The 19,392-nt window shown below is 37.0% G+C and overlaps 1 protein-coding gene across 1 annotated transcript; it reads left to right on the top strand.

Moving 5' to 3' along the window:
• The first annotated feature begins 2,020 nt into the window (after nucleotides 1-2,020).
• On the top strand, nucleotides 2,021-5,624 carry LOC110019724 (G2/mitotic-specific cyclin-2-like). Its single transcript, XM_020717513.1, has 12 exons — nucleotides 2,021-2,133; nucleotides 2,302-2,362; nucleotides 2,475-2,607; nucleotides 2,699-2,758; nucleotides 2,851-2,896; nucleotides 3,012-3,173; nucleotides 3,247-3,387; nucleotides 3,477-3,566; nucleotides 3,658-3,879; nucleotides 3,965-4,063; nucleotides 4,169-4,347; nucleotides 5,145-5,624. Exons 1-12 carry the CDS (start codon nucleotides 2,098-2,100, stop codon nucleotides 5,326-5,328), a joined length of 1,413 nt encoding a protein of 470 aa, XP_020573172.1. The 5' UTR covers nucleotides 2,021-2,097; the 3' UTR covers nucleotides 5,329-5,624.
• The last annotated feature ends 13,768 nt before the right edge of the window (nucleotides 5,625-19,392 follow it).

Below are 19,392 nucleotides of genomic sequence, written 5' to 3' on the forward strand. Positions count from 1 at the left end.
ATTAAAAATTATTTTCAAAATTAAATAAAATAATTTAATTATTAAAACATTATTTAGTTTTATAATAAATTTAAAAAAATTCTAGAAACTTTAGAAATGGTGCCAACATCTAAGGAAAAATCCATGGCCATTTGAAGAGTAGTTTTTGAGTTTTGATTAATGTATGGTTTCTTTGATTAACTTAAGTTTTAATTATAGAAATTAACATATTAATTAAAATTCATTCATTTATATATTTATTGTGTTGATTTGTATTAGTATGTTGAAATATATCTTAGTCGTTTAAGATTACAAAATTTAATTAAAAGGTTAATTAAGTAATTTAACTTGGGTTAAATGGATAATTTAAGGAATTGAACCACCTAAGTTTCAAATAGATCTTAAGGGCCCATTAGAAAACTGTAGGAAACCCTATCTAGATTTAGAGGTTTTGCTATGATGATTTAAGTGGTTAATTTTTTTTTTAAATAGCTTAGGATTTTAAGTTTACAACAACAACAATAACAAGCCTTTATCCCACTAAGTGGGTTCCACTGCATGAATCCTTCTTCTCAATTGTATCCTTTTGAGTGTCATATTTTCATTTTATTTTAATAAATTAAGTTCATTTTTTATAGTATATGCTCAAGTCTTTTTAGGTATACTACTTCCTTTCTTAACATAAGTCAAATCTAAAACATCTAATCTCTTAACTGGATCATCAGATAATTGATGTTTAAGGTGATCAAACCATCTAAGATGAATCTCTCCAATCTCGTTTTCCACTGGAGCTACATCAACCATTTGACGGATAAATTCATTTCTCAATTTGTCTCTAAGAGTCAAGCCACTCATCCTCCTAAGCATTCTCATCTCAACAACAATAAACTTTGTTTTATGCTTCTCTTTTAAAGGCCAACATTCTGTGTCGTAAAGCATTGCAGGTCACACCTCCATCTTATAAAATTTTCCTTTACGTTTAAGCGGTACTTTTCTATCACACAATAGGCTTGATGCATTCCTCCACTTCAACCAACCAACCTAAATTCTACTAATAACATCCCCATCTATATCAACATCACTTTGAAAAACAGGCCCAAGATATCTAAAACGTTCACACATTTTAATGATTTTATCACCCATAGTTACAACTCTGCCACTAGAGCAATTACTACTAAAACTACATTTCATGTATTCAGTTTTAGATCTACTTAAATGAAGGCTTTTAGACTCTAATGTTGACCTACATAATTTTTTTTTTTTTTGAACTCTTTCTCTCGTCTTATCCACAAGAAGAATATCATTAGCAAAAAACATACACCAAAGTATCCTTCCGTAAGTGTCCAGTAAGAGCATCCAAAACTAAAGTAAAAAAGATATGGGCTTAAAATCGATCCTTGATTTATATATTATTAATTTTAGATCTACTCAAACGAAGGCATACACCATAGTACATCCTCCCGTAAGTGTCCAGTAAGAGCCTCCAAAACTAAAATAAAAAAGATATGGCCTTAAAATCGATCCATGACCTAATCCTACTATATAGGAAAATACTTGGTCAATCCCCCGTCTCTTTGAACAGGAGTAACAACTCAATTATACATATCTTTAATGACTTGAATATAAGTCATATCAATGCCTTCCTTTTTTAGAACTCTCCAAAGAACTCGTAACCCTTTTCTAAATCAATAAAAATATTATGTAGATCCTCTCTAATCTATCTGTACTTTTCCATCAAACCTCAATAAATATATGGCTTCCATAGTAGACTTTTTCGACAAATCCAAACTGATTATGAGAAATCTTTTATAACCTTTTAACCTATATTCAATTATTCTCTCCCATAATTTTAATGCATAACACATTAATTTAATTTCTCTATAATTTGCACACTCTCGCGCATCTCCTTTATTCTTAAAACCGGGGACCAAAATCTATAAAGCACAGACACAGATACGGAGACACGACACAATGCGATATGACGACACGATATATTTGAAAAAAAAATAGAATATGAAACGTCATAAACTCGTTTGGGAGGAGAGAGAAACAGATTGAAATAGTGGAGAGCATCTCCATGGCCGCCTTCTTACTCTAACTCTCTTTGGGTCGTATTGAATGCTTGAGCTCTCTTTGGCTCGTATTGATTCTCAGGTGGGCATCGACTCTAGAGTGGGTTGCACTCTTTGGCTCGTATTGATTCTCAGGTGGGCATCGATTCTGAGATCCGCGTATCAAGATCTTGCTGACAACATGTTTCATCTTCCACTCCCAAGGGCTTGCTTAAGAATTCTCTGAGCATTGATTACTTTTTCAGTGCAGGATAAGATGGAGAGAGGAATTGGGAACGAACGGGGTGTCATGAGATCTGATAACTACCAAGGTTTCAAGAAAGAAAAGTTCTTTATTACAATCTTTCATTGGTGAAAGAGCCCAGAAAATGTGCCCATCATTCTTGTTTCTCCATGGATTCTTAATTTTGGTTTCTTTGACAGGTTTTCTTATGGGGGGATTGAAACCTGGATGGGATATGGGGAACAATGTCAACAGAAGGCCACTGAGAGAGATCAATAATCTCACCAGCGATGTACCTTATCCATCGGCACTCCTCAAGAGAGGATTGAATGAGTAATCTCTCTTCTTTTCTTCGAGTTTTGAATTGTATAATACAAACCCAATTTTCCGAAATTTTAATCTCCTTTACTATTATCATCATCAGTGTTGCACCCATCAATGATGAGAACAATGGTAGTTTTTTTGCTCGAAGACCCATTACAAGGTCGTAAGCAATTTTCTTTTCCTCTCTGTAATTCCAATTCCTTATTCTGGTCAGTTTCATGTACGCTGAACTATTTAAATCCTGTTTTCTAGGAAGTTTGCTGCTTCACTAGCTCAAAAATCACAAAATTGCTCGCAGGTATTTGATTTATTTATTTATATTTCAAGTATCATTAACAACAGTAACGCAGACTCATCTCTTTCTAAGATCTGAAAATTTGTATTGCATTTTGCATTCTTTGTTAATCTCACAGAACGCTAGCGCAAGGCTGAAGCCAATAGGCAGCGAGAGGCAAAAGAGAAGCCAACCAATTCGAAGTTCTGCTTCTGTAGATAGTTGTGATTCCGTAGATATGGATGATTTTGTCACATCTGACGATATACCTCTGCCAATGGTGGAGGAGATTGAAGAGATGGTATTTGTTTCGTTATTATGAAATCTGTAATTTGCTCTTTTTTCGTATTAAAACTTATGTACTGTTTTTTAAGGTTGATTGTGAGCTGAAAGAGGTTGAAATGGAGGATCTGGAAACAAAGCTACTAATGGAAATTGACAGTTGTGATTCCAACAATCCTCTAGCTGTTGTTAATTATGTCAATGCTATATATTCTTTCTACAGAGAAACAGAAGTAACATTTAACAATCTTTGTTCCTGTTGCTACTAAACTATGCTGGTCCAATAGAGATTAGCTAACAAACATGTATAACCATATCACAGGAATTGGGATGTGTCCCTCCAAATTACATGTCAAATCAGCTTGACATTAATGAAAGGATGCGTGCGATTTTGATTGACTGGTTGGTTGAGGTAGAGAGTTTCTTCTGCTTGATCATTTGAAAAATAGCAAAGGCTGATAAATTTCTAATAATGTCATTGCTTTACCTTTTTTTGATTGTAGGTACATTACAAATTTGAGCTAATGGAGGAGACATTGTTTTTAACAGTCAACTTAATAGATAGGTTCTTAGCTAGGCAAAGTGTTGTGAGGAAGAAGCTTCAATTGGTTGGAATGACAGCCATGCTTCTTGCATGCAAGTATGAAGAGGTTCTGGTTCCTGTTGTGGAGGATCTTATCATCATCTCTGACCGAGCTTACACAAGGGAGGAAGTACTTCAAATGGTAAATTTAGTTTTTTTAAATTATAAGTCAGTTGTTTTAATTTTTTCTTCACCATACATAATTTTGGTGCTGATTATGTAAGCAGGAGAGTTTGATGGCAAACACTCTGCAATTCAATTTGTCTGTGCCAACTCCTTATGTGTTCATGAGGAGATTTCTCAAGGCTGCTATGTCTGATATGAGGGTATATGCTTTTCTTTTTTTTTATTCTGGAGAAAATATCTGATGATATTTTAAACTTTTTATGTTGACATTTTTTCTTACCATATACTGTTTTAATTTGAACTAGCTTGAGCTCCTGTCTTCATACATCATAGAGCTGTCTCTCATTGAGTATGAAATGCTCAAATATAGCCCTTCGATGCTTGCTGCTGCAGCAGTTTACACAGCTCAGTGCAGTCTGAAAGGATTCAAGCATTGGACTAGAACAAGCGAGCTGTGTACCAGATATTCGGAGGACCAGCTTTTGTAAGTCTATTTTTTTAACTTTGGTTCCATTATAAGTAAATAATTTTGCAATGATGCCAGATCAAGAGCCCATATTCCTGATAAATTTAGTTGTTAATATTATAAACAATATGTGCTCATCCATTTTTTCTATAGGTTAAAACAATTTATTTGATTCAAATTTTATCTGTGCGCAAAGGGTCTTAAAATTTGGTAAAATAGGAGCTTGGATAAACTGTGTTATACCAGGGTCAGAGTCATGCACTTGGGTCAATGAAAGCAAGAAACTTTCCTCGGCCTAGAAAAATAAAATTTATTTCAGAAATCTGTCATTAATTAAATGGGGACATCAAAAGCATTTACTTTGCAAGTATTCGAAGTACACCAAATCCATAAAGCTACTTCAACCAACCAGTTCTCTTTTTTTAAAAGGTGAATTCATCTGAAGGGTGAATTATGTTGCAGGGAGTGTTCTAGGATGATGGTGGATTTTCCAGTTTTTATATATATTTATATCGAAACTAGATATATATATATCTAGATTAGTTCATAAAGTCGTTTTTTTTTAATTGGTTGAGCATGAAGGAAATGAAACAAAATACTATTATGATATATGTTTTCCGAGCCATTCATTTCTTAACTTTGTGTTTGGTTGTACAAAAATAAAATTTATTTCAGAAATCTGTCATAAATTAAATGGGGACATCAAAAGCATTTACTTAGAAAGTATTCGAAGTCCACCAATCCATAAATCCATCAACTAACCAGTTCTCTTTTTTTAAAAGGTGAATTCATCTGAAGAGTGAATTATGTTGCAGGGAGTGTTCCAGGATGATGGTGGATTTTCACAAGCAGGCAGGAAAAGGAAAGCTTACAGGAGTCCATAGAAAATACAGCACGCATAAATTTGGATGTGCAGCAAAATCTGTACCAGCCCTTTTCTTGATTCAATGCTGTCCGCAGAACAAAACCTTCAACCTAACTTCCTGCAATTGGAAGTAATAGTGTTTGGGGAGTCTGTGAAGTTGCATTTAGCATAAATGGTAAGTTGCACTTGGAGTATATGCCTTAGTGTTTGGCTTGCATACTCTGATATGTTCTGGAAGTTATTGTGTCTTTGGGGGTGAAATATAGGTCCTGTGTTACAAACTCAAAAGAAAGGAATAGCAACTACTACTTGCAATCAATATTGCTGGCATTCATATTGATATTTTTGTTGAAAATTTGGCTTGTGAAAACTAAATTTTTGTTTCTCAAATTTAGTGACTAATTTAATAATCAGGCATGTGAGAAATAGAGGTCCTGTGTTACAAACCCAAAAGAAAGGAATAGCAACTACTACTTGCAATCAATATTGCTAGCATTCATATTGATATTTTTGTTGAAAATTTGGCTTGTGAAAACTAATTTTTTGTTTTTCAAAGTTAGTGACTAATTTAATAATCAGGCATGGTGACCCTTTGTTTTGTTATTTTGGAATCAGCTAGAGAGTCTGTTCCTGTTGGATCATTTTAGGTTACCAATCCTACATCCCAAAATGCAACACTTGGAAGGAAAGTGAACAAGAGTAATGGGAGCTAATTTTGGTTTTTTTAATAGTCACTTGATTTTTGTTGTTTGTGGTTTAATATTCGAAGGAAAGTGAACAAGAGTAATGGGAGCTGATTTAGTCACTTGATTTTTGTTGTTTGTGGTTTAATATTCAATATTTTTATTTCTCTATAATTTATAGCTAACTGCCAGGGAAAACATCCAATTGAGCATGATATAGCTATGGTATAATGCCTAGTTTCATGGCATACTTTTCCTATGATATAACCATGATTGTAATTGGCAATAGTGCATTTAAAAAAACATCCTTTCAATTAAGAACTATCCCTTAAGATCTTTTCAACATGCCTAGTTTCATGGCATGTTTTTCTTATGATATATAACTATTGATTGTGATTCTAAGCCATAACAAGTTTTATTTTTATTTTCCATAACAAGTTTTATTTTTATTTTCTTCACGTGTTATGTGATGAAGAGAATGTTCTAGCATAACTACATCAATGCTCCCTAAATGTACTTGGAATATATCTTCATGGAACTATATGAAGAATATTCATACATGTTACAATACAAAAGAAAGAATTGGTCGTACTCCACTAAAATCTTTTCGTGGAATTATATGAAAAATATTCATACATGTTATTATACAAAAAAAAAAAAGAATTTGTCGTACTCCCTAAGAATCTCTTTGACTCTTTTATCTTTAGGTATGTTATGTTTTCTACTGTGGTTAGAGTGTGATTAGAGTTATGCTTTTTCTCATTATTTTTTAATCTTAATAGAAAAATAATAATAACAGCCTTCCCATGTTATTTATTTCACACGAAAAAACTAAAGAAGTTAGTACTCCACAAGTATGCGTGTTCTACCATGCTAGAGTGTTAGTGCAAAAAATGACCTTGATTAGAATTTAATGTAGTCATATATGGGTTGGTGTTGTTTCCGTTCCTTTTTCCCTTTTTTTATTTTAAAAGGATTCTCCGACTTGTGGATCATCATATTCTTCTTTTATTTGAATAAACAACCCTCCCAAATTGTATAGATGATTAGAAAAGAAGAGGAACTAAATAAGAAGAGACATATGACAATAATAAATAAGAGAAAAAACAAAACGTGGAGAGCTTACGTGCGATAAACCTTAAGAATGGGCGCCCAAATAAGAATGGCGGAGGCAGCTCAGACCAATATCCGCGAATGAGTATCTACGTAGACTACTTGTTACCAGAGTCGGGTGTATGTGTCTGTTTTAAGGTCAAGGGCACTCCCAGGGGGCGTGTATCACAATTGGTTGATTACATATTGGGGGGATACCCAAGAATACTCTCAATAAAAAGGGATTTTGTTTTATTATCATGGACTTAGAGAAATAGGTCATCAAATGAAGATTTTCCGTGTGGGAATGTCCATGCTTCAAAGCTCTCGCTAAGCCATTAGACAGAGAGTAGGTCTCTCACATCCCAAGTGGGTAGTGGCTCATTAGCATTCGGAGCCCACATAATAACCTAAATCATCTTGACCGAAATATCCCAACACGTTAAGGATAGAGGATAAATCGTTGTATCACAAATGAGAGCAGTTCATCGGCATCAGGACATCAAGAAGATATCGATAAAGTCAATGAGCGACAAAGCACAACAGAGGTAGTCAAAAAAATTGTAGAGTTAGCTGGGTTAGGGTAACAACAGAGTTAGTCAAAAAAATTGTAGAGTTAGCTGGGTTAGGGTACCACAGACCCGTCATCCCAAGCTATTAGGACCCTAATTCTACCGGCTCGTGAAGGTAGTGGCTCATTAGCATTCGGATCCAACACAATAACCTAAATCATCTTGACGGAGATATTCCAACATGTTAAAAGTACATGACAAATCATTGTATCACAAACGAGGGCAGCTCATCGGCATCAGACCATCAAGAAGATATCGATAAAGTCAATGAGCGACAAAGCTCAACAGGGGTAGTCAAACAAATTGTAGTGGTGGCTGGGTTAGGGTACCACAAACCCATCATCCCAAGCTATTAGGACCTTAATTTCTGCCGGCTCGTGAAGGTTGTCGAATCAACACATCTAGAGATCCTAGGCCAGCAATCTAAGAGTTACTTCTTCCACGGGGAACTCAGTAGTACTAAGGTCAAATGAATGAAACTTTATTCTATGATTATAAGTTGAAGCTCCAAGAGGTGAGACTTATACTCGCCGAAGTAGCAAGGATATCTCAACAAAGAAAGAGAAAAGGTGGTTCAGCTACAAAGCTAGAAGCACTTCGAACAAAAGGACTTAAACTCTGTCTGGGTTGGGGAGCATTATATCACCCTAGACGCACTAGACAACGGCCTATATAAAAAGTGTTGGGCCAGTCGGCAGGAAATACAAATATGGATGCAGCTATCTAGAATGGTCCTTAAATATTATAAGGAGGCTATATTTGCATGACTTGGGTTATTCCCATGCAATGCAGATTGACACGAAGGTCATGCAGAAAAGTAAAAGTATAATTATAAAATCTTAAATACTTTAATCCTAAATTTTAATTACCTTGAATATTTTATTAAAAAAAACTTAGGATTTTAAATTTTATAGAGCCTATATTGCATCGTGATTCCCAGATAAACCACAAAAAATAAACCAAAAAATTTTCCAAACTTTCATTCACGCAACAAGGCATAAATAAGTCAAATAAAACATATAAAAAGCCAAATACCATTGGATCGGTAACATGGTCCAAAAAAAAAAAGACGACTAGACTCCACATAGCATAGTCCTAATTCTATACATTAATATGGAATGCAGAATTAAGATACGAGACACGAAGATCAGCTCCTAGTCCCCGCTACGTGGTTTTTGCACCAAGCGCCACATAACCCTTGCTTGTATCTTATTTCTACTGCAGAACTCTCCTAGATTCTAACAGGTAAAAAATAAAAGAGAAAAGACTTGACCTGCATAGGAAACAAGTGTTAGTGGAGGAAAGTCATGTCTGGTGAGGGAGCTAAGTAGCACCTACAAGAAAAGGGTTAGTGGAAATCATCACATGCTCCCCCTTTCAAATCAACACATAACTCATGGTTGTATCTTATTTCTACTGCAGGACTCTCTTAGATTCTAACAGGTACAAAAGAAAAGAGAAAAGACTCAACCTGCATAGGAAACAAGTGTTAGCGGGAAAAGTCATGTATGGTGAGAGAGCTAAGTAGCACTTACAAGAAAAAGGTTAGTGGAAATCATCACATTCTCCCCCTTGCAAAGTACATGTGTGTGTGCATATAGAGGTATGACTCCCTGCACAAAAGTGCTCTAACATGCTATGGACTCTGATAAGTGAGATTTAGAGTCAATGTTTACAAAATCTTCTTCTGTCCGAAGAAATCATTCATCAAAATAATGTCACTTGTTCCATTGATATGGGCACATCTGAGATCAAAAAATGCTTGGGAGTTCCTCTATTCCATCTTTTTCCTTCTTCTTGTTGTGCAAACATACCAAAAACACAATCAATCCAGCAAAGAACAATAGACAGATATAAAAACTACTTAGTAACAAACATTTTAGTCTATCACACCATCTAACGAAAAGTGTCCAAACCTAGCACCGAAGTACATAAGGTCATCATGCCTATCACTCTGGCTATCATATGACTTTGAAGAGGTTGTTATGCCAGCCCCAACATGTCAAAAGAGGGGTGACATTTTAAAATAAGTGGTCTTATATATAACCTAACTTATATAGTTTTAAAAGTAAAGCAAATAATACATAAATATTAAAAATATACATTCTTATACTTTTAAAATAGCAAGCCTAACTTTTAAAATAGCGGACCTACAATGCGGGTCCGTGATGCAAATGACACACTTTAGAACCCTTAGATCCTTAACATAATCATATTGTTTGTTGCTCGTGATAAAAAAAACTTGCACTACTCATGGAGGCATCCTCACGGGCAACTCTCGTTTGAGTATCACGACCAAAAAACTGGTCACTCTCCTAAAGAGTAGGACAATTATCAAGGTGTATGGGAAAGCATGCAAGAAGCCTACACTGTGATTGTTCAACTGAAGCGTGAAAAACCGCAACAGGCACCTAAGAGGGCAAAGCACACATCATGCAAATGGATGTAAGGATGCTACATGCAACATGATACAAACGAATGGGATGTACCAATAAGAACATGCTATCTAAGTGAGGAATTACACCTACCCGGGGACCCGAGACACCATGCGACAAGTAGACACAAACTACAAGTGAGTTTACATCGAGTAGAATGATTTCTATAAAAAGGATTCCCATCTTACCCGAGAGGCACTCATCAAGTACACATGCAAGATAGTGGGAGAGATTATGCCCTGAAAACGGTGACCCAAAAAGGACAGACATGTCGTGAAGGCAGTTTCCCAAAGGATAGGTATGTCGAGGAGGCAGTGACCCAAGGATGGGCATGTCATGAATACAGCAGCCTGACAAATGGGTATGCCGGAGAGGCAGTGTCCAAGGGATTGGCATGTCGTGAAGGTAGCGGCCCAACAAATGGGTATCCTAAGGATGGGCATGTCATGAATACAACAGCCTAATAGATGGGTATGTCAAAGAGGTAGTGACCTAGAGATAGGCATGTCGTGAAGGCAACGACCCAACAGATGGGTATGCTAAGGAGAAGGCAGCGGCTTAACAAATGGGCATCCCAAGGATGGGTATGTCATGAATATAGCGGCCTGACAGATGGGTATGTCGAAGAGGCAGTGACCCAAAAAATGGGTATGTCAAGGAGATAGTGATCTGGGGAATGGGCATGTCGTTAGGGCAGTGGCCCGACCTTGGGTATGCTAAGGAGAAGGCAACGACTTAACAAATGGGTATCCCAAGGATGGTTATGTCATGAATACAGCGGTCTGATAGATGAGTATGCATAAGAGACAGTGACCCAACAAATGGGTATGTCAAGGAGACAATGATATGGGGAATGGACATGTCGTGAAGGCAGCGACCTCATAGATGGGTATGTCGAGGAGGCAGTGACCCGGGGATGGGCATGTCGTGAAGGCAGTGGCCTGACATATGGGTATGCCAAGGAGGCAGTGACCTGAGGGATGCGCATGTCGGAAAGGTAATGACCTGACATATGGGTATGTCAAAGAGGAAGTGACCTGAAAGATGCAAATGAAGATGCAACGTAGTGTAGAGGCATACAAACACACAAGTGTTCAGTCTCCTAGGGTATAGGATGCGACGTAGTGTAGAGGCAGTGACCCGAGGGATGGGTATGTCAAGAAGGTAGCAACCCAACATATGACTATCCCAAGAAGGTAGTGACTCAAATGATGGAAATGAACATGCAACAAAGTGCACAGACATACAAACACACAATTATTTGGTCTTTTAGGGTATAGGATGCCATTGAGGAGAATTACACCTTGCCCTAATAGTGACCAAACACATGCACATGCAAACAAACATGTAATATGTTGCATGCACATGCAAACAAACATGTAATATGTTGCAAAAGCATATGAGCATGCAAGCAATTGGTTAATTGGGTCGTGATGGTTGGTCAGACTGAAGAAGAGAGCAATCTGACCTAAAAGAGTTGGTGATTGGCCTTAGATGACAATTGAAACCAAGAAGGGTGATTGACATGCAGTGATCAATCAAACCCAACATATAGGCTAATCGACTCGGGACGGCTGATCGAACTCAAGATGGGTGATCAACGTGTAGCGGTCAATCAAACCCAACAGAAAGGGTGATCGACCCAGGATGGCCAATCGAAACCAAGACAAATGTTCAACGTGTAGTTATCGATTGAACCCAACAGACAGGGGATCGACCCGGGATGGTTGTAGAAAGGGTGATCGACCCAGGATGGCCAATCAAAACCAAGACAAATGTTCAACGTGTAGTTATCAATCGAACCCAACAGACAGGGGATCGACCCGGGATGGTTGATCGAACTCAAGATGAGTGATCGACGTGTAGCAGAAAGGGTGATCGGCTCAGGACGACCGATTGAACTTAACAGGGGTGATCGATGTGTAGCGGTTGATCAAACCCAACAAATAGGTGATCGGCCTGGGAAAATCGATCAAACCCAAGATGGGTGATCAATACGTAGCAGTTGATCAAATCCAATATATAGGGTAACCGACTCAGAGAGGCCCAAAAGAGGTTTGGGAATGGGCCTAGGGTGACCGACCAACCCGAAGTGCTTACGCAATCATGATAAAATGCAAAAATGATCATATGCAAAAGTGAAACAAGATGGACCTCTCATGTGCAATGAAACCAAACACATTTGATGACACATCAAACTTGTCCTAACAACCTCACCTAGGCACCATCAACACTTAGATTTGTCAAGGAGAAAGCTTTGGTGTGGCAATGTGGAAAGCTTTCCCCTACGATTTCTTCTAGAGAGAAGTCCTTCATTATTTGTAGGGCGGACTAGCTACAAAGCTTTTTCTGTTCTGCAAATGCCTGAGATCCCATAGAATGAGCTAGTTATAAAGTTTTTCCCATTCTTTGCGATCAAACTCAACCAACCCCTTCAAGAAAACTTGGGAGTGCCAAAATCATGGAAAATCGAGATTCCAACTCATGAGATTAAGGCCTAAGACTCACAAGAGAGAATCACTCAGCTCTGAATAGGAATGGTCAATGCACGTGATTTTTAACTTAAGGCTTTCCCTAGGGAAAGCAACGATCCATCACATAAGTGTCGTGCCCATGCCGAAAAATGTCAGCCAGTACATCCACCCAATGTGGGGGGATCAAACCCACACGCCTAGACTTGGACTAACCCTAGGGCTAGCTAAGAATTAGAAATTCTCACCATCATGATGTTTGTGGATCCATGTCTCCACGTAGGAAGAAGCTCTTTTATTGGTCGGAGAGAAGCCCACGATCCGTTGGTGCTTTGACAACGCTATGACGATCCTTCATCTGGCTAGGTCAAAGCTCTCCTTCTGTGTAGAAGAATGGTGCCTCGGTCCTAAGATCCTCCTAAATAAAACCCTCTTTATGAGAAGATGAAGAAGATGAGGAGGAAGAAGGAGGCAAGGAAAAGAAAGAAGAAGAAGATGAAGAAGGGGAAGAGAAAGCCTTCCTTTTTTAGCTTTCTCTCCAAAGTCTCTCCTCGAAATGGACTTCCAAGCCTTCCAAAATCTCTTCCCCAAGTGCTTTCCCTCAAGCTCTCATGGCCTAGCCAAATAAGAAGAAGGATGCAGAGAGAGGGGCGACTAAAGCCCTCTCCCTGGCAGTAATGAAGTCAGCCGATTAAATAAAAAGTGGAGCGATAAGTTAAGCTCGACTCCCCCTATAAATAGCCAAAAGGTCCCTCAAAAGAAGCATAGAATGCTTTTAGAGGAGGGAAAACGAGGAATTTCGCAACCTCTTTAAGGTTCTCAGGCTTCTCCTGACATTCTGGCAGCTTATGACATCAAAATGGCATAAAAAAAGCCCAAAATTGCAACTTGGAAGGCGACTGGCTCCTAGGCGCCACTAACTCTAGAGCCTAGGTGCCAGTTGAACTGTTGGGTGCTTAGGTGCCACCCAATAAATGCGCTAAATGTTGCCTTATAGGGAAAAAGGTTTTCTTAGCAGTTTTTGGTTGCCTAGCACCCGTAGTGGCGCCTAAGCACTCGAGACCAACACCAGAACATCATGCTCTCAATTTTGGATGTCTGGGAAGGCAGTTTCTGGTGCGTAAGCACACTGGGTTGGTGCGAGTATAGTTTGAAACATTGATTTTCACCGAGGACACCTAACAGAAGATTTTTTTTTCAATCTAAAATCTATGGGAGACTCCATATGAGTGAAATATAGTCCCATAACTCTGAAATGATGTATTTTGATTAGTTGTGCACTAGGAAAATCACTGCTAGAATTTGTCCTAGGCCATTGCGCTGGTAGGGTGACTTGAACCCTAATATTCTCGTATCACACGTAGGTGGACTAAAAAACGGCTATATAAACCCATGTGACTCAAATTTAGATCATTAATGTTTTGATGAAAACAAACTTCTATATGGAGTCATCACATAATTTACTAAGTACTTCTCTTAATCATATATGCATTGCTTAGGCACTTCAAGTTTTTAAAGCTTGAAGGTTATTCCATACATAAAAGAATCAAGATATTTTAAAATTGTAAAATAAAATATTCTAAAAAAAACTTTATTAAATTCAATTAATGTTTATTCTAAAATTATCTCCAATTCAATGGACATTTAGCTAAAATTGATGTAGGAGGAAGTTTGTCATCGATTAAATGCAAAAGGAAAAGTTTGTCATTGAGTTGATGTATAAAGGAGAAGTTTGTCATCAGATAAATGTTGATGCAAAATGTTATAGAGAATAGTGGCTTAAACATTATCATTTTTTAGCCTAAATGTTCAAAGATAACTTTGCATGAAAAAAGAGATGACTACATAAACCCATGTTCAAGGAGGAAGCTTCTCATCAAGTAGATGCACAAGGGGAAAGCTTGTCATTGAGGGTCCATTTGGGGCAGCTGCAGCTTATCCAGCTTCTGCTGATAAGCAGCTTATCCTGATAATCTGCTGATGGGCAGCTGATCCGGATAATTTGTCTGGTTGTTTGGTTAGTGCGTCTTGAGAACAATTGATTCTGGAGAAATGATCAATCTGTCCCTGTTATGGATAAGTTGTTGAGTTGTTTGGTTCGTGCATTTTGTAAACAGCTTATTTGAAAATTTTTTATTTAAATTAATAATTTGTGTAGCAAAATTAGGTATTTTATCAACAAAATTAAAGATCAAATGTTAAGAGAAGACAAGACAAATATATCTGATCACATAAAACGAGCAAAGTAATAGCATGTACAAAAGTAAAATGCACCTCCACATACTAATATGAACTATAATGAGATCCAAAAAAAGAAAAAATAACACGTCAAAATGACAAGGAAAAAAATTATAACGTTGACTTTAAAATGTAGCAGCAAATCACGGCCCATGCCGCCCGACTCCGACACTCCAGAACCCTGAGTAAAACGGTCTGATTGGGATGCAGTAGAAACAGAAGCACTTGAACCAGATGCGGTGTTTTGAAATTTTGATATCGACGAACTTCGAGCAACAGTGTCAAGTTCGGATATCATAGAAACATACTCCTTGTCGGCCCACGTCGGCCCACCTGAAGAATTTGCAACCTGAAGAATTTGCATTCCTCTTGCCGTTGTGCACACCGCAGGCACCTGTAAAATTGCCTCCCGAAGCTATGTGTTTGGCGTGACGTGAGTAGCAAGGACGGTAGCCCGCACTAATACATCACTTTCTCGGACTTCCCTGAATATCTGGAACGCATCTTTCTGCAGTTGTTAAAAATAGAATAGATTAGTCAAAAAAATTAAGGAAATATAGAAAGTATACTTACCGAAATATGGAGGCAGCGGTTGCCGACAACAAATTTATGTGGCCGTCCAAACTGCTCCACCGTTATCCACCATATAAGAGGTCAAGCTATTAACCAACATAAAACAATATATCCACATTAATTATAAAATAAGGTCAAAGCTGCTATTAAAATAAGAGAACCATTTTAAGAATAAATTCTGAAAGCCAAACAAATCAAATTTCTACAACATGCATGGAATAAGCCAAACAATATGTCTATCATTGCCCATAGACATATTGATCATTTGCAATAAGACATTCATAAATAAATTGCAAATAAATTGCTAAATAAATTGCTTTGCATCACATCGATCCAATGGAATTGAACCATTAACTATGCCATCATGCGCCTAGGACCCCTACAAATGCAGATAGGACTGCACTGCAATTCAATCATTATAGAATTTCCTTAATCTTGGAACTCAGATGATCTGATTCTTGAAGTATATCAAACCATTACAACAAGAGTAAGAACTATATTTATTTGTTTCTTTGTGTATCATTAAATGCAAATGTTTCACTTTTAACAATTGTTATGCAAATTAATTTCTCAAGAAAAACTTACGCCAGCAGCCAACTGCCTCGATAATAGCATGTAATTCATGAGCATGAACTAAATTTTCCATTATCAGGGGTAGTTTCTCGCCAAAATGTGCCAAAGTGTTTGATGGTGGTATGAAGATTGTACCAATCACAATTTGAGAAGAATATGTGTTTCCACTATAAAAAGGTGAGGAAAATCTAGAGAATATAACACTAACAAAGAAATGCCACAAAAGCCACTTCCACCTCTTCCAACAAACAAAATTTAACCTTCACCAATAAATTAATCAATAGGGCAAAGTAATAGCCTCTTCTCATAAATATATTCAACCAAGAATCTTGCATTAGAAAGTGTGCATCCAACTTTTTAATAGCTGAATTTATGGTATTTTTGATGTGTTCACAAAGAACAAATAGTATAGATAGAATTGAACCAACTGTATGAATTCAGACATGGGGGACAAACAAATGGGAGCACTTGAGTGTGATGGCAGCACTTGAATATAAATTATTACAGTACTACAATCACAAATTTCTAGTTCAATGTTGCAAGATAGTTGTACTGTCTTACAAAATTCCCCCAAACAAAACACTTATCAGCTTCATAGAGCATCCTTCTAGTAATTCTAACTAAAAAACTTCATAGAGCATCCTTCTAGTAATCCAGTACTACAATCACAAATGGGAGCACTTGAGTGTGATGGCAACCTACAAAACATCAAATTGATACAACAACAACTACAACCGCAAGCATAGCATCAACCATAACAACAACTATAACAGCAACATTGGATTAAAGCAAAGTTGGTAAACAGAATCACGCCACCATATTAAAATTATTTACTTTTTTACCCATAACAGGAGAGAAAGAAGCACTAAAAATGCATATCATTGGTGCTTACCAATTTCAATTATAGTAAAATGAAGCACTAAAAATGAAGTAAAACATTTTGCACATAACTCATATCAGTTATAACTAGCATTTTTAATTAGTTTACAGCTCAGAGAATGACAACCATGATATTCATGATTCAAGGAGAATGTCACAAAGTTCATTGTAACAAAAATGCCTTATTGAAACCGTGAAACAACTCGGGCATAAGCTCTAGCTCAATCTGGAAAATTAGCGAAGTTCAACCAAGATTTGGAATGTAGCAATTGATCAACTATTCTCAAAAAAAGTATGCATAATTAAGAGCAATCTATGGGATTACTTAACTCATATGCACATCATGCATTAACTCATATGCACAGCCCTTAAAGAGTCATAGCTTATATTTAATATTATTTGATACCAAGGGGGATACAAACAAAATTCATGCCAACTGCAGGAACTACATAGCATTTCACACTAACTTCATGCCAACTGCAGGAACTAAATACAAACTACCTTCATGCCAACTGCAGAAACTAAGTTCTTGCCAACTGCAGGAACTACCTTCATAGCATTTCACACTAACTGCAGTAACTACATAGCATTTCATACCACCTGAAAGACGCATGTTCCTCATAGAATAAAAATAAGAAATAAAATAGCAATGTTCCTCATTCTAAGGATTTACAAATCTAACACCCTACAAATCTAACACCCAAAGTAACACCCAAAGTTTGCTATATAAACAGGTGCTTTAAAATTTATAGTTCTTCATTAACCGAAAGTCAACAGCACAAAACAATTCAACACAATAACTTGTATCCCCTCGTCAGCAAAAAAAGCCTGTCCAAAAATCCTGTCCATATAAAATTACGTGAACCTCATTCCCAGTCTCCCAAAACTCATTTAATTCCAACATAATTTCCATGAATTATTCATATCAAATAACGCCCACAAAATTTCCATACATAACCATACCATAGTAGCAGTTGCCCTTAACGTATAGGGTCATCCAAGCTACATACATAGCATTATAAGGTGAATTTCCAACTTCATTCAGAAACCCAGATTATAAAGAAATTTCCATTCATAAGGTGCATACATAGCATTATAACTATTCATATCCATGCTATTTTACAAAGAGATTTCCATTTGTCATTCTTAAGAGAAATAACCAAGTATCCACATTTGTACCTGACCAAATAAAGCCACATTTGTATGCCCAAGCCACAAATACATATCCAAGCTGCTTTCTCACCACAAACATATATCCAGACATTGCCTTTACACACATATGGATGCATATATGGAGCGGGGGAGAGGAAGATTGACAGACATAGCACTCAATTCATATGTCTTTGCACATCTAACACCTACTTTTCATTATAAAAATGCAGCCAAACATAAACTTCAATCAACACCCTCATGAATTATGCAAAGCAACTGAAAGCTATAGCATCAAGATGTAAGTCTCTCTAATAAGAATAAACAACTTCTAACCTTATTCGTAGTAAAAACTTCAACATTTTGAGCAGTGACATATTTCTAGAAACATGGATAAAACAAATAATAAACTTCTCCCTTATTAAAGTTAATGACATAAACTCAAACAAATGACGTAGCAACCAAAATAGTGCATACATATGACACAAACAAATGGCATATCAGCCATATAATGTCATAATTATTTTGCAAAGCTTTAGAATACATTAATTAACACTTTTGCTAATCTCGTCAGCTATTCCATCTCTCAAAGCTGCCATTTTAGATGCCCCTTTACCATCTCTTGTGTTTGTCTCAGGTGAATCAATTGCAAGTTGTGGTATGGTGCGGCCCACATGATACTCGAATGCTTCAGGGGGAATTTTTATTAAGTCTGCATTAACCACAAAAAATTTTGCATCAGTTCTTGAAGGATGTCGTCTAATGAAGTTGTGCAATGCCATGGTAGCCACCACAATTTGGACCTGTTTCGAAAACGGATAAGTGGCATATCACGCAATATTATCAATTTCTTCTTCCACACTCCGAACGATCGTTCAATTACGCCTCGTAGTGATGAATGTTTTTTATTGAATAATTCTTTTTTCCCGCGTGCTACACCACTTGCCCTTTCAAAATTTGGGATGTGACACTTTGTATCTGGATACGGCTTAAGAAACCCCCTTTGTAAGGGATATCCGGCGTCGACCAAGTAGTACTTACATGTTGCATGATGTTAGTTATAAATGGAAGTATAACACAAAATTAATGTCCCAAATATACGTACCAAGAGGAGGGTGAGGGAACCCATATTCTCGGCTCCTAGTTGCAATGTGCTACCTTCCCATCCAGTCATCACGAAAGAAACACATATTGAAATCACACACGACCATGATATTTTGTGTTGGGGATCCACACTGTCCGATGTAAGCGACTTTCTTTGCAGGAGACAAGCGTGCATCAACGTGTTTTCCGTCAATAGCTCTAATACAGTCCTATGTCGCATAAAGTACCCATAAATCATTCAAAATCAATACATGATTTTTGAATAATAAATATTATGTTAGGCACTTACCTTGAAGAAGGGCATGTATTGAGAGTCATTTGCAATTTATGCGGGAATGGTCTGAAACGTTGGATCATTGGGCTTTATTATCTTGTATGTCAGATGCACCAGCGCATTCAAACCCACAAAAAAATATCTACTAATGGTTT

Source organism: Phalaenopsis equestris, unplaced genomic scaffold (assembly GCF_001263595.1).
Source record: "Phalaenopsis equestris unplaced genomic scaffold, ASM126359v1 Scaffold000074, whole genome shotgun sequence".
Lineage (NCBI taxonomy): Eukaryota > Viridiplantae > Streptophyta > Magnoliopsida > Asparagales > Orchidaceae > Phalaenopsis > Phalaenopsis equestris.

Coding starts and splice junctions, on each gene's coding strand:
- LOC110019724 (XM_020717513.1), top strand. CDS start 2,098: ATGCTTGAGCTCTCTTTGGCTCGTATTGATTCTCAG. Junction 2,897..3,011: donor AATCACAAAATTGCTCGCAG/GTATTTGATTTA, acceptor TTAATCTCACAG/AACGCTAGCGCAAGGCTGAA. Junction 3,388..3,476: donor CTTTCTACAGAGAAACAGAA/GTAACATTTAAC, acceptor ACCATATCACAG/GAATTGGGATGTGTCCCTCC.